Source organism: Thamnophis elegans, chromosome 15 (assembly GCF_009769535.1).
Source record: "Thamnophis elegans isolate rThaEle1 chromosome 15, rThaEle1.pri, whole genome shotgun sequence".
Classification (NCBI taxonomy): Eukaryota; Metazoa; Chordata; class Lepidosauria; order Squamata; family Colubridae; genus Thamnophis; species Thamnophis elegans.
Genome location: NC_045555.1, coordinates 44,895,114 through 44,911,036, shown reverse-complemented (window position 1 = coordinate 44,911,036; position 15,923 = coordinate 44,895,114). Strand labels below are relative to the sequence as shown.

The following is a 15,923-nucleotide window of genomic DNA, read 5'->3' as shown; positions in this document are numbered from 1 at the left end:
TCTTGTTAATTTTTTCAGAGGTTTTCTTCTGTAAAGTAAGTAAGATCCTTATTACGGTCAAAGACCAGCAATATACATTTGTCTTTACACTATATTAAACAATACTAACATTAAAATATAATTAAAAGTATTGACATTAAAAGTGGATAATAACATTATGGTCCAAAGATTGTTAAAGGAATGTCCAGATAATTGGTACAAGATGGTACTATACTTCTGTAGCCAATTTTTTCCTTATGGACATTGCAGCAGCACAGAACTTTGCCACTGCAGACGTGGTAACCGGGTTAGTGTCCTGGAGGAGAAAGCCTAGATAGAAATTGTCTGCCCTCCCTGGCAATCTCTCTAATAAGGGGAGAATATGTGGAGACCTATAAGCTCTGTATAGCTGGCAGTGTAATAGTACATGTGAATTATCTTCCACTTCTCCTTTACCACATATACAAACGCGTTCGGCTATAGGTGTTCTCTTATACCTGCCCTGGAGGAGTGCTGGAGGGAGAACGTTAAATCTGGCTCTGAAGAAAGCTATTCTTTGTTTTGGAGAGATCAGGTCATTTAGATATCTTGCCGATTCTGTAAAAAGAAAGAAAGGAAAACTAAACAAAAAACTCACTTTCATAGTGCTTGAGAATTGATTCTGAACTTCTCTTGGTAGAGTTTTGTGGGTAACTTCAAGAAACTTCAACTTGATAGTTGGAATAGGGAGGAGGACCTGTGGTTGATCATTATATCTTCTGCTACAACATCTTTCTATCATTTTGAAACATATTGCCTGGCTGCTTGTATTTCACTATATAAAAGAATCCAGAGAAAAGGGTTTCCCATTATGTTTCTCTTGAGATTTAATGGAAGTCAAGGAAGCTACGGATTGAGGAAGAGATGATTAATAGCAATAGCAATAGCAATAGCAATAGCAGTTAGACTTATATACCGCTTTATAGGGCTTTCAGCACTCTCTAAGCGGTTTACAGAGTCAGCATATCGCCCCCAACAACAATCCGGGTCCTCATTTTACCCACCTCGGAAGGATGGAAGGCTGAGTCAACCCTGAGCCGGTGAGATTTGAACAGCCGAACTGCAGAACTGCAGTCAGCTGAAGTAGCCTGCAGTGCTGCATTTAACCACTGCGCCACCTCGGCTCCTCATTAAACCATGAAAGATGCAACATTCATTCATCCACTGGCCACCTTATAACCATGTTATTGCAGGAACTCCACACCCCATCCTTGAGAATTTCATCAAACTTTTCCCCCTCTCCTTTGATGCTAATTTTGAAAACAAATTATTATTCGTTAAGTTGAATGAGAACTGAAAGGGAAAAAAAAAACCACCCAGCAGGATAGTTTTTCTGCGTGGCAGTAGTCTCTATAATCAACTTTGTAATTGGAAATGGGGGAACTATTGTATCTCATTCTCAGTAGTCCCCCGCCAGTCCGTTTTGTAGTCTGGCCAAGTTTTCTGCTTTGTGTGGAATTTACAAAACTATCAAAGCAAAACTGTGTTCTGCTGAATTTTTTTTTTTAAAAAAAATCTAGAACAAATAACGTCGAACTGGGAATTGAGGAAAAAATTTTAGTTCAGATTAATAGATGGAAGTTGGTTTTGTACTTAATGCCAAAAGCAACATAAAGGGAGGAAAAAGTTAGATTTGTTCATAGTTTTACTGAAAACCATAGACTGAAATACCAGTTTTATACCCTCTAAAATAGGGGTGTCAAACTCAAAGCCCCGAGGACCGGACTGACCCATGGAGTGGTTAGATCTGGCCCATGGGGCTGGAGTAGCCTGCAGTGCTGCACTCTAACCACTGCGCCAACTCGGCTGTATTAGCAGAGAATAGATGGGGGCAGGGCCAGTCACAAGTGGTATTTACCATTTCTCTGAACTACTCGAAATTTCTGTTACCGGTTCTCCAGAACTGGTCAAAACATGCTGAATACCACCTCTGTATCCCGTGACCCATCAAAACCGCGGTCCACTAAAGCGCGCCCGATCAAAGCGCGTACGTGACGTCATCAGCAGCGCGACAAATAAAATTAAAAATAAATTAAATTAAAATAAAATTAAAGCAAGCCGATTCACATAAAGGTAAGGGTTAGGTTTAGGGTTAGGGTTAGGGTTAGGTTAAGGGTTAGGGTTAGGTTTAGGGTTACGTTAAGCGTTAGGGTTAGGTTTAGGGTTAGGTTAAGGGTTAGCGTTAGGTTTAGCGTTAGGTTAAGGGTTAGGTTTAGGGTTAGGTTTAGGGTTAGGTTAAAGGTTAGGCTTAGGGTTATGTTTGGGGAGGGTTAGGGTAAGGTTTTCGCGTTAATTTTAAATTTACCGCTCACAGCGTGCCGTTTTCGTCGCGCTGTGATGACGTCACGTACGTGCTTTCATCGAGCGCGCTTTAGTCTACCGCGCATTTGTGGTGGAACCTTGTATCCTACCATCTCAATTCTAATCTGCCAAGGGTTCATCTGAAGATACTTTGAAGTTAAATAAATTTAACCTTAGATTGATAGAATTGAAAAATTCAGAGATTTGGGTATTGTTTTAGTCTTGGATTTAATTATTCATTATCCCTTTCATTTCCAAAGAGACATCATCCAGATAGAGGACATGTCTCTTTCCATTTTCTCTGCCACATTCAGTTGCTTCTCGACATAATTTCTGCTGCTTTATGAGAGCTGCCTCGGTGAAGATAAAGAAAGAAACATATAGTAAATCCAAGCTTGCTGCCAGCACTTAATTCCAGTCTGTCTATAGTGATTATGCTTTGTAGAAAGAATGTGGGAAAGAACAGGAGATGGTAAATATTTTCACTCCTGGGAGGTACATTTGGCACGAGAAATAGATTAGCTTTCTAGGTGAAAAAATGGACATTTTCCCCCCGACTGTGAAGGATATTCTCTTCTCCAGCATTGTAAAGTGCAGTTAGTTGAGTTTATATGCTAAGAGCCATCATTTGAGAAGCATTTAATAAGCTTGTAATATTAATTAACAAATTTTCGTTTTTAAAGCTGTGCAAAGCTTAAAGCTTGCTATGGAAGGGTTACAAATTTTGGAAACATGGCGGGAAAGGGAATTAATTGTGATTAAGAAGGTAATGAAGGGGATTTTTAAAAAATTTTTTGTGGGCATTTAATCTTTAACTTTTACATGACATCTTCAAGACAATGCCAGCAAATCACTACCTGGGGATGCTCTCAAGTTCTGGATATCTTGCATCAATCAGGAAGTTGGGTTAGGTAGCCCATGAGGCTCTGTCTCCTTTATGCCTGGGATACGTAGTATGGTAACTATGTATGGTTAATCGGGTCACTAACAAAAGGGCGAACGACAAAACAGCGTCCGACTAAACCGCGGTGACAAAACCGCAAATTCTAAAGCGCTCCGACGAATGAGCGCTGAATCGCGTTGACAACAGTTCAGCGACAGAAGCACGCTGTAAAACTAACCCTAACCCTAACCCTAACCCTAACCCTAAACGTAATGCTAACCCTAACCCTAAACCTAACCCTAAACCTAACCCTAAAAACTAACCCTAACCCTAACCCTAAACGTAATGCTAACCCTAACCCTAACCCTAACCCTAACCCTAAAAACTAACCCTAACCCTAACCCTAACCGTAACCCTAACCCTAAATGTAATGCTAACCCTAAACCTAACCCTAAAGCTAACCCTAAAAACTAACCCTAACCCTAACCCTAATGCTAACCCTAAACCTAACCCTAAACCTAACCCTAAAAACTAACCGTAACCCTAACCGTAACCCTAACCGTAACCCTAACCCTAACCCTAAACATAATGCTAACCCTAAACCTAACCCTAACCCTAACCCTAAAAACTAACCCTAACCCTAACCCTAACCCTAACCGTAACCCTAACCCTAAACGTAATGCTAACCCTAAACCTAACCCTAAAGCTAACCCTAAAAACTAACCCTAACCCTAACCCTAAAAACTAACCCTAATCCTAAACCTAACCCTAAACCTAACCCTAACCCTAACCCTAACCTAACCTAACCCTTACCTTAACTTAAATCGGCTTTCTGTCGACGCGCTGTTCTAAAGCACCCGTCTGTTGCCGCGCTGTTGTCGCCGCGTTGATGACGTCACAGTTTTAGCGACACGGTTTTGTCGGCATGCCTTTGTCGTGCGCGCTTTTGTCGGGTCACGTGCTTAATCATGTTAATTTAATGAGGCATAATTGTTGGGTTCATACAACATACTAAACCAGGAATCAGCAATGTTGTAATCTGTGGATATGACAGTACCCCAAAACACTGAGTAAATCCTTAAGTAGATTCAAAGAACTCCTATTTTTTCAATGACCAAAATCTCATGAATACCAAAATCCCACAAGATTTCAACTATTTATTTGATAGTGGTGATAATGGTAATGATGCCTACAGGATAGAAAACTGCATTGGACTCATCTTGAAAAGTGTGTCAAACCATTAATTATGCCTTGCAAATCACAGCGGATGGGTTCTTACAATATATCCAATACCAACAAGCCACAGGCTGATATATTTCAACTCAGCATCCATAACTGTCTGGTTTATGGAAGGTTATTAAGTTTTCCTAGGACTATCGGTAGCTAAGAATGACTCACGGTCTCTGAATGCCAGCTTTGGTGGGGGAATAAAGGTGTAGCTTAAGCATTTTCAAAGAGAGAGACGAAGTTTTTGGTCTGGCTAGAAAACATACAGAAAGCCTCCAGCTTAAGATTTTCTGAGTTTGGAGTTAGTGACTAATGAATGCTCTTTTGTAGCAAAGGACGCCTGCCTCCATCTTCCTTCCTTACTCATCTGTGCAACCTATATAGTTCTATAGAAACAGAAAAGCATGATTTTTAGAAAATTGGCTCAGCTTTACGTTACAAGAAGCCAAGTGGAGGATGGCCAAAAACAGATTAGTTATTTATTATATTATTGTTCCATTTTGACTCCTGGAATCAAGATCCGAATCAAAGCACCAGTCCAAAGAAGTGAGATCATTGCTGCTACTTGTTATATAAAATTCTGGATTTTGAATATTAACTTGACCAGCTTTGGGAAGTGGGTACTTTGATGTTTAATGGGAGAAGATTTATACTAAATTAGGAAACGCAGACTCCTCTTGTGTGGCCTCCTTTGTGGGAGTGGTTTGCCGCCCATGTGACCGGATGGGAGTGGCTTGCCGCCCATGTGACCGGATGGGAGTGGCTTGCCGCCCATGTGACCAGATGGGAGTGGCTTGCCGCCCATGTGACCGGATGGGAGTGGCTTGCCGCCCATGTGACCGGATGGGAGTGGCTTGCCGCCCATGTGACCAGATGGGAGTGGCTTGCCGCCCATGTGACCGGATGGGAGTGGCTTGCCGCCCATGTGACCGGATGGGAGTGGCTTGCCGCCCATGTGACTGGATGGGAGTGGCTTGCCGCCCATGTGACCGGATATGAAGATGCCGACGACACTTGTCAGAACCCCCTTAAATGACCTCACACACAGCACTGGCCTGCATAAGAATAGGATGTAAACTTGTTTTTTTCAAAGGCATCTTTGGTTTGCGTTAAAACAACTTCAACACACACAATGTGACATATCCGGTCACATGGGCGGCAATGTTCTGATTGCACCACAAACGCAGTAGTCATCCTTACCTTTCACAGAGGCACTGAGTTTTATAAATAGGAGCATGATAGTGTAGAATAATCATATCCAAGGACCAGTGGTGGGTTTCAAAAAATTTCGGAACCTCTTCTGTAGGTGTGGCCTGCTTTCCGGGTCCACTGGTGGAACCTCTTCTAACCGGTTCGGTAGATTTGACAAACCGGTTCCACCGAATAGTGGTGTTCTCCTTCTAGAGATGTTGAAGAGTTTTTCACCAAAGGCTAAATAAAGGCTTGCCGACTATAGATGCCCCTTGACCCACAGGGTTCAATCATGGGGAAAGAAATCCAATCAACACTATACACTGAAAAAAAGGAAGGCCCAGCTGCAGCATCCATGTGCGCAGCCATCTTGCCTCTAAGATATTATATTGTCACTGACCAAGCTCCCTTTGGCAGCTTTGGAGTGCTGTGGGTTCATCCTTTCCATGCCCGATCTCTAGGCATACATCCATTTTGACAGATACCTACCATGAATAGAGTGGGCCTGTCAACCAGGATATTTCATTCTTCCTAAAAGTCTGTAGAGATTCTCAGTCATCCAGGTCAAGGTTGTCCCAACGGTGTTTTTTCAGGAGGCAACTGGAATTTCTTGTTTTTTTTTCTCTTGAAGATGTTTCATTTCTCGTCCAAGAAGCTTCTTCGGCTCTGATTGGATGGTGGGGAATGGAAGGATTTATATTCCTTGCAGACAGCTGGTCATTTGCATCCTTTTAGAGCAGTGTTTCTCAACCTTGGCAACTTGAAGATGTCTGGACTTCAATTCCTAGAATTCCCCAGCCAGCGAATGCTGGCTGGGGAATTCTGGGAATTGAAGACCGGACATCTTCAAGTTGCCAAGGTTGAGAAACACTGTTTTAGAGGGTCATTAAAGCCCTTTAAAGCCATACCTGCGAGACCGCCTACTGCCACACTCCTCCCAACGGCCGGTAAGATCCCACAGGGTGGGCCTCCTTCAGATGCCGTCAGCCAGACAATGTTGGCTGGCGGCTCCTCGGAGGAGGGCCTTCTCTGTGGCTGCTCCGACCCTTTGGAACGAGCTACCCCCAGAAATCCGGACCTTACCCACTCTCATGGCCTTCAGAAAAGCTGTCAAGACCTGGCTATTCCGGCAGGCCTGGGGCTGTTGACCTCATTGTTGAGGTCCAGCCCCGACTGAAATGAATGTATCTGTGTTGTTTTTAACTTGTCTTTTTTATTCTTATTTTCTTTTACTATTTTTCTTTCTCTCGCTGTAAGCGAGTCCTCCGGGATTGGGCGGCCTATAAATAAAATTAAACTAAACTAAACTAAACCTTGGAGGTTTATCTGTGTCCTCAGGATCACCTGAGTAGCGATCCTAGTTCCTGTAGTCTGCAGTATTTTTTTCTCTGGAAATCCATTCCCACTTCCACCCCACTCCAAGGGTGTTCATCCCAAATTGTGTAGCTAAAATTGCATAGATTCATTTTTCCTATTTTTTTTTAATTTTTAATACTCTCCCTCTCCCATGGCAATCCCTCCCCCACCCCAATTATATCTGGTTAGTGTAGCATAGGAAGGGGAGGTGGCTGAAAACGAACCAGGTAAAGAAGGAAATTTGCAATATAACTCCATCTGGACTGTGCATTTCTCACGAATGAAGTCGAATGTGAATTTTTCTCCCACTATCCTGTTTTTTTTTTAAAATGTGGGTCTAGCTATCTCCTGAAGCAGGGGCGAGGTGGCACAGTGGTTAAATGCAGCACTGCAGGCTACTTCAGCTGACTGCAGTTCGGCTGTTCAAATCTCACTGGCTCAAGGTCGACTCAGCCTTCCATCCTTCCAAGGTGGGTGAAATGAGGACCCAGACTGTGGGGGCGATATGCTGACTCTGTAAACCGCTTAGAGAGGGCTGAAAGCCCTATGAAGCGGTATATAAGTCTAACTGCTATTGCTATCTATCTATCTATCATCTATCTATATCTATCTATCTATCTATCTATCTATCTATCTATCTATCTATCTATCTATCATCTATCTATCATCTATCTATCTATCTATCTATCATCTATCTATCTATCTATCTATCATCTATCTATCTATCTATCTATCTATCTATCTATCTATCTATCTATCTATCTATCTATCTCTATCTATCTATCTATCTATCTATCTATCTATCTATCTATCTATCTATATCTCTGTCTATCTATCTATCTATCTATCTATCTATCTCTCTGTCTATCTATCTATCTGTCTGTCTGTCTGTCTGTCTATCTATCTGATTGTTGGGGGCGATATGCTGACTCTGTAAACCGCTTAGAGAGGGCTGAAAGCCCTATGAAGCGGTATATAAGTCTAACTGCTATTGCTATCTATCTATCTATCTATCTATCTATCTATCTATCTATCTATCTATCTATCTATCTATCTATATCTCTGTCTATCTATCTATCTATCTATCTATCTATCTATCTATCTATCTATCTATCTATCTGATTGTTGGGGGCGATATGCTGACTCTGTAAACCGCTTAGAGAGGGCTGAAAGCCCCATGAAGCGGTATATAAGTCTAACTGCTATTGCTATTGCTAAGCATCAACGCAAGAGTCTTTTAATTATTATTTTAACGTCCGTCTGTTGATCTCCTAAAAACCATCAACCTTTAAAAATAAAAATTCAAGCAGACTGCTCTTTTTCCCAGACAGGTGTGTCAATCCCTTCTTCTTTCGTTGTAAACTTTCTTTAAAAAAAAAAACAGAAAGAAAGAAGCCAGCATCTCTGCACTGCGGTGGCAGCTCCAGGAATAAGGGAAGAGCCGGAGGGGGAAGGACTGGAAATCCCCTGCAGAGACATGGCTATTTAAAGACATCGTATCCCAGTGAACCACATCGGAGGGGAAGAGGATGGTGGCTGGGAGAAAGCGGCCGAAGACGGCCAAACCCCGCCCTGCCTAACGTTAAACGGAACCACGGGGGATCCTTTTCCCCACCTGCGGCTGGGTGGGAAGAGAAGCGAAGCCAGGGGGGGGGGGGGAAAGACACAAATCGCCGCGTTCAACCTGCGAGACCGCCCCGCTTCTTCGCTGCCTCTGACGCCACTGAAAGCCCAGCTTGCGCGGGGCGCGCTTCCATGCCCGCAACCGGTTCGACGAAGGGAAAGCCAAGCCGGTGGCAAGCCCAGGAAAACCCGCCCCATCGGAGGCTGCAGAAACCCCAGCCGGCTAGCGGAGAAGAGCGAAGAAAGGGCGGCTCTCCGGGGTCTCTTTTGCAAGCCATCCAGACGACGGACTTTTGGAAACGCTCGCTCGGTGCGCTCAAAACAACACAGAAGCTTCCCCGACGATTCGGGCTCCGTGCGGGGAGAGGCGGCTTGGAGTAGCCTCCAACCCCCGGGAGGGTTTCTTCCTCCACCGACGGAAGCGCTCCGCCAAGTTCCCGCTTTCTAGCCCGACTTGGGATCCCGGCCACCGCCGTCGAAGAGCGAGGTGCCGGCTTAGAAGAAGCTGGGTCGGCGTCGAGCTGGCCCTGCGCCCTGCGGAGGCGGATCTCCTGGCTCTGCGCCCGCGCCGCCGCCGCCGCCGCCCGCCGGAGGGAGCCCCGCAGACGATGCCAGCGGCGGGGAAGCGGCGCTTGGTCTCCCTCCCCGGCTCCAGGTGAAGCGGGCCGAGAGAGGAGCAGCTTCGGCGGCCGGGGGGGCGTAAGCAGCAGCCGGAGCGCTGGGACCCACCGCCGCCGTCGCGTGGAGCAGCGGGCATGCGGGCTGGCGGCGGTGGGCACCGTGGGTAGCCCTCCTCAACATGGGGCTGGTTTGCCACGGTGCCAGCAGCTGCCCCGTCTTGGCTAGCGGCCCGTCGGAGTCCTGGGCGCCGGAGCGGCCGTTGGGGGGTGGCACCGGCGGGGCTAGGATGATTTCGGGCTCCTTGAATCCGCCCCGTTTAGGGATCGGAGGGAAACTCCTGCAAGGGGTCACCGCCAATCCCAGCGGCGGCGTCGGTGGGAGCAGCCCCGGTCCCAGCCCGGGCAACGCCACGCACTGCGGCGAGCAGATCCTGAGCTACGGCAACGTGGAGAAAGTGGTGATCGGGGCCGCCTTGACGCTCATCACGCTGCTGACCATCGCGGGCAACTGCCTGGTGGTCATCTCGGTCTGCTTCGTCAAGAAGCTCCGCCAGCCTTCCAACTATCTCATCGTCTCGCTGGCTTTGGCCGACCTGTCGGTGGCCGTGGCCGTCATGCCCTTCGTCAGCGTCACGGACCTCATCGGGGGCGAGTGGATCTTCGGCAGGGCCTTCTGCAACATCTTCATCGCCATGGACGTGATGTGCTGCACCGCTTCCATTATGACCCTCTGCGTGATCAGCATCGACAGGTGAGCAGGCAAACCAGCCCCGACGGCTGGCTAAAAAGCCCCGGGGCCACGTGGAAGCCTGGCTTGAAGGAAGGCAGCGCCGTCTTAGCCCGCTGTCTAGGTTGAGCCCGAAACAGCTCCGGGTTCCCGGACGGCGCTCTTTCCCTTGTTCTAGTAGAGTGTTTCTCAACCTTGGCAACTTGAAGATGTCTGGACTTCAACTCCCAGAATCCCCCAGCCAGCGAATGCTGGCTGGGGAATTCTGGGAGTTGAAGTCCAGGCATCTTCAAGTTGACAAGGTTGGTTGGGGAATTCTGGGAGTTGAAGTCCAGACATCTTCAGGTTGACAAGGTTGGCTGGGGAATTCTGGGAGTTGAAGTCCAGGCATCTTCAAGTTGACAAGGTTGGCTGGGGAATTCTGGGAGTTGAAGTCCAGGCATCTTCAAGTTGACAAGGTTGGTTGGGGAATTCTGGGAGTTGAAGTCCAGACATCTTCAGGTTGACAAGGTTGGTTGGGGAATTCTGGGAGTTGAAGTCCAGGCATCTTCAAGTTGCCAATGCTGGCTGGGGAATTCTGGGAGTTGAAGTCCAGGCATCTTCAAGTTGACAAGGTTGGCTGGGGAATTCTGGGAGTTGAAGTCCGGACATCTTCAAGTTGCCAATGCTGGCTGGGGAATTCAGGGAGTTGAAATCCAGACATCTTCAAGTTGCCAAGGTTGAGAAACACTGTTCTATCTAGTATAATCTGCTTGAAGGTTTGGGTTTCTCTGTGGGGAAAGAAGGGAAATGCTGGCTGGGGAATTCTGGGAGTTGAATTCCAGACATCTTCAAGTTGCCAAGGTTGAGAAACACTGTTCTATCTAGTATAATCTGCTTGAAGGTTTGGGTTTCTCCGTGGGGAAAGAAGGGAAATGCTGGCTGGGGAATTCTGGGAGTTGAAGTCCAGACATCTTCCAAATGCTGGCTGGGGAATTCTGGGAGTTGAAGTCCTGACATCTTCAAAATGCTGGCTGGGGAATTCTGGGAGTTGAAGTCCAGACATCTTCAAGTTGCCCAGGTTGAGAAACACTGTTCTATCTAGTATAATCTGCTTGAAGGTTTGGGTTTCTCTGTGGGGAAAGAAGGGAAATGCTGGCTGGGGAATTCTGGGAGTTGAATTCCAGACATCTTCAAGTTGCCCAGGTTAAGAAACACTGTTCTATCTAGTATAATCTGCTTGAAGATTTGGGTTTCTCCGTGGGGAAAGAAGGAAAAGATCACGAAGAAGTTGGGTCCCGATTCTTGGTCAGGCTGAATTCAATGCAAAGGATGACCCATTTAGGATTCCTTCACTGGGATTGCCTATTAATCATCCCAATTTGCAACTTTCTATAATTATGGTGTGTTAATTAATCCCAAGAGTCATTTTACATATAGAGAAATTATCTAGAATCGTATTGAGGATAAACCAGACAGCCCTTTAAATCGAAACCTGTTGCCACCTGTAAAATAGGTTGGGAACCTCTTTCAGGCTGTGTGAAGTCTTTAGGGGTTTATCCTAAGGAGCCAGTGAAAAGAGAATAATTGTTCTGAACTCACCATGATACCCCGGGTTTTGAACACCTGTCACGCAAAGCAAGTTTGTTCAGAAAATGTCTGAGTTGATAGAAACACTGTGGAAGGCTAATCTATCTGATGAGTTTCTAATCTCCGGGATTGGGCAGCCTATAAATCTAATAGATAGATAGATAGATAGGTAGGTAGGTAGGTAGGTAGGTAGGTAGGTAGGTAGGTAGGTAGGTAGGTAGATAGATAATAGATAGATAGGTAGAGAGAGAGATAGGTAGGTAGAGAGATAGGTAGATGATAGATAGATAGATAGATAGATAGATAGATAGATAGATAGATAGATAGATAGATATAGAGGTAGGTAGGTAGGTAGATAGATGATAGATAGATAGATAGATAGATAGATAGGTAGAGAGAGAGATAGGTAGGTAGAGAGATAGGTAGATGATAGATAGATAGGTAGGTAGGTAGGTAGGTAGATAGATGATAGATAGATAGATAGATAGATAGATAGATAATAGATAGATAGGTAGAGAGAGAGATAGGTAGGTAGAGAGATAGATAGATGATAGATAGATAGATAGATAGATAGATAGATAGGTAGGTAGGTAGGTAGGTAGGTAGATAGATAGATAGATAGATAGATAGATGATAGATAGGTAGGTAGGTAGGTAGGTAGGTAGGTAGATAGATGATAGATAGATAGATAGATAGATAGATAGATAGATAGATGATAGATAGATAGATAGATAGATAGATAGATAAGACAGACAGACAGACAGACAGACAGACAAATAAATCATAATAACCTTTCTAGAGGTTCCACCCTAAAGGAACCCTTCTGGTATTGCCATTCCCAGAAAACTAGAGTTATACTTAATAAAAGTTTTTCCTGCCATCAAATAGCGGTCTTGTCCGTCCCTCAAAACGTCTGGATTTTGAGTGTGAGATTTGTTTTTGTTTTTTAACCACTGGAATATCAATTTTATTTCTTTATCTGCTCTATCTTGGGAAACATGAACTATTGATGAGGTTGGAGAGTTTTATCTGCCAAAGGTGTGAAAAGTTTGCCCTGGAAGTGTGAAATGGTTTGACTTGAGTTGAGAAATCGATTTTGTAAGCAATCCAGTAGGGGTCTCTTTTGAGTTGCTATAGCCTTAAAAAGAATAGACAGCTACAGTAAACTGTAAAAAGTCGGGCAAAAGAATGGATATTTGATGTGAAGAGAAGAGGATGCTGAGAATAGCTCTGCTAGTTCAACTTCTTACTGTATTTTCCGGAAAATAAGACAGGGACTTATTTTGTTTTGACCCCTGAAATAAGCACTTGGCCTTATTTTCGGGGAGGTCTTATTATTTTTGAGGTGCAGGAGTCGGCCGGGATATCTGCCCAGAGATATGCAATATTGTAAACACAATGCCTCTTCTTGAGTAGATTGATCCATCAGCTTGGTTCTGCACAGAAATGGACACCTCCAAGTGATCAACAGATTTTATTCTGCCTTATTATCCAGTAGATTAGCGTGACCCGTCAAAACCGCGGTCCACTAAAGCGCGCCAGATCAAAGCGCGTACGTGACGTCATCAGCAGCGCCACAAATAAAATTAAAAATAAATTAAATTAAAATTAAAATAAAATTAAAGCAAGCCGATTCACATAAAGGTAAGGGTTAGGTTTAGGGTTAGGGTTAGGTTAAGGGTTAGGGTTAGGTTTAGGGTTATGTTAAGCGTTAGGGTTAGGTTTAGGGTTAGGTTAAGGGTTAGCGTTAGGTTAAGGGTTAGGGTTAGGGTTAGGTTTAGGGTTAGGTTAAGGGTTAGGCTTAGGGTTAGGTTTAGGGTTAGGTTTGGGGGGGTTAGGTTTAGATTTCCGCGTTAATTTTAAGTTTACCGCTCACAGCGTGCCGTTTTCATCGCGCTGTGATGACGTCACGTACGCCCTTTCGTTGAGCGCGCTTTAGTCTACTGCGGATTTGTGGTGGAACCATAGATTACAACTTTCTTCTTCTTTTGATGCTTCCTTATGTGTATGCCGCGCCAAAAAATAAAACCCCATTAAAATAACATTAAAACCTTTTGAGTGTTTTTGGCATCCATGCTTGTTCAGAAGTATCTTTTTTTTTAAAAAAATATCTTGGAGATTCATGTCAATCGGGAGAAGGGTGTTATGCGGTAGTTCTGAGAATTATGTGAATTGAAATATGTCTTTTGCTTTTTTGTGATCATGGACAGGAATTGTTTCACCATCCCACAACATTGTAAAATAGGCTTGTAATTCTTGCAGAAATCCTGAGAGTTTTGATAATAACCACATATAAAGGATTCTGATAAAGCTCATTTTCAGATGACACGATGTTAAAAAGCCCAGTATTTCCTCCTCCTCCAGTCATAAAGATACTTTTCAGTTGAATTCAGCTCCTGATATTCCACGCATCTATCTTAGCAATATTACAGAACTGGTTTTCCCTCCTTTTGGGTAATGTAAATATTTCTATCTCCTTCCAGGGCAGTCTGTTACCACTCTCAAATACGATTACCTTCATAGCAAAATAACAGAGATGGAAGGGACCTTGGAGGTCTTCTAGTCCAGCCCCTGCTCAAGTGTGTGTGTGTATGTGTGTGTGTGTATGTGTATGTACGTAAATCAATATTTGGGTTCTTGTAAATTATAATTTAAACCTTTAGGTTGTGGTCTTCCTGAGACCATGGCTGTGTTTTCTCACTGCACTTCGTTATAATGAGAGCAGGGAAAGTTAGTGTTTTAATTATAGTAGTAAAATAGGATGTCATGTGTACTACATATTATTACAACATATGTAATTTACAATTTGTAACGTGTGATTCGAGATACCAGTCTTCCTTAACCTGTTATTTTCCAGGACCGGAGAAAATCATTGTTGGCTGAGAATTAGGGTAGCTGTATCCATTTTATCAGGCTAGGGAAAACTCGCAGCAGGATTGGGATAGGGATGGGGAGAAATGTTTTATTATTTTCAACAAAGGATGCTTTATAGTTTCCTGACCAAACCGAAATCAAATTCAGTCAAATTCTTTAAGAGGTTCTTTAAATTTCAGTCTTAAGTTTTGACAATGAGGAAAACAATAAAGATTAAAAAAAAAGGAGAGCTCTGGGCTTTGAAAAGATTCATAATGCCTTAAAAAAGAAAGGAACAAATGCTTTCATATGTCTGCCCCAAAGGTTTTCCCAGGGTACGGTTGAAAAATAAAAAAGTCAGCCATGGCCATGAGTCTGCACATTTCTTTTTTCCAATATTTAACTTCTCAACTGGAGTAGTTTCAGCTAATTTGTCATTGTTAAGGATGGAAAAATGTAAGTTCCTTTTGTATTTAGAGCCGAGGTGGCGCAGTGGTTAAATGCAGCACTGCAGGCTACTTCAGCTGACTGCAGTTCTGCAGTTCGGCTGTTCAAATCTCACCGGCTCAGGGTTGACTCAGCCTTCCATCCTTCCGAGGTGGGTGAAAGGAGGACCCGGATTGTTGTTGGGGGCGATATGCTGACTCTGTAAACCGCTTAGAGATGGCTGAAAGCCCCATGAAGCGGTATATAAGTCTAACTGCTATTGCTATTGCTATTGCTATTCCTTTAGAGGTAAGACTTCTTCAGCTCCTTTCAGTTTTTCTACTCTCGCGGAGGAATTCCCTACATTCATCTCTCTTTGCAAAGTTCTCTTTCACGTTGAAACTGAACACACAGCTAGTTGGTGGAGCCATATCTAATGGGGCATCCTGGAAACGGGAGACATACGGCCACTTTTGACTTCCAATAGTTAGTGAAGGTTGCAGGTTATAAACCAGCGATGTCCAGCTTTGTCAACTTTAAGGCTTGTGGACTTCCGTGACCCGACAAATGCGCGAATGACAAAAGCGTGCCGACAAAACCGCGGCGCTAAAACCGCGATGTCAAAAGCGCGCCAACAACAGCGGGCCGAGAAAAGCGCGCCAACAGAAGCGCGATTTAAGTTAAGGTAAGGTTTAGGTTTAGGTTTAGGGTTAGGGTTAGGGTTAGGGTTAGGGTTAGGGTTAGGTTTAGGGTTAGGTTTAGGGTTAGGTTTAGGGCTAGGTTTAGGTTTAGGTTTAGGGTTAGGGTTAGGGTTAGGGTTAGGGTTAGGTTTAGGGTTAGGTTTAGGGTTAGGTTTAGGGTTAGGTTTAGGGTTAGGTTTAGGGCTAGGTTTAGGGCTAGGTTTAGGGCTAGGTTTAGGTTTAGGGTTAGGTTTAGGGTTAGGTTTAGGGCTAGGTTTAGGGCTAGGTTTAGGGCTAGGTTTAGGGTTAGGTTTAGGGCTAGGTTTAGGGCTAGGTTTAGGGTTAGGTTTAGGGCTAGGGTTAGGGTTAGGGTTAGGGTTAGGGTTAAGTTTAGGGTTAGGTTTAGGGTTAGGTTTAGGGTTAGGTTTAGGGCTAGGTTTAGGGTTAGG

The 15,923-nt window shown here is 44.3% G+C and overlaps 1 protein-coding gene across 1 annotated transcript in view; it reads left to right on the top strand.

Moving 5' to 3' along the window:
• The first annotated feature begins 9,506 nt into the window (after window positions 1–9,506).
• The window catches only part of HTR7 (5-hydroxytryptamine receptor 7), a 79,004-nt gene continuing 72,587 nt past the window's right edge, over window positions 9,507–15,923 (top strand). Inside the window, exon 1 of the mRNA XM_032231690.1 lies at window positions 9,507–9,970. Within this exon, the coding sequence (XP_032087581.1) occupies window positions 9,507–9,970 (464 nt within the window). The remainder of the gene's footprint in view (window positions 9,971–15,923) is intronic.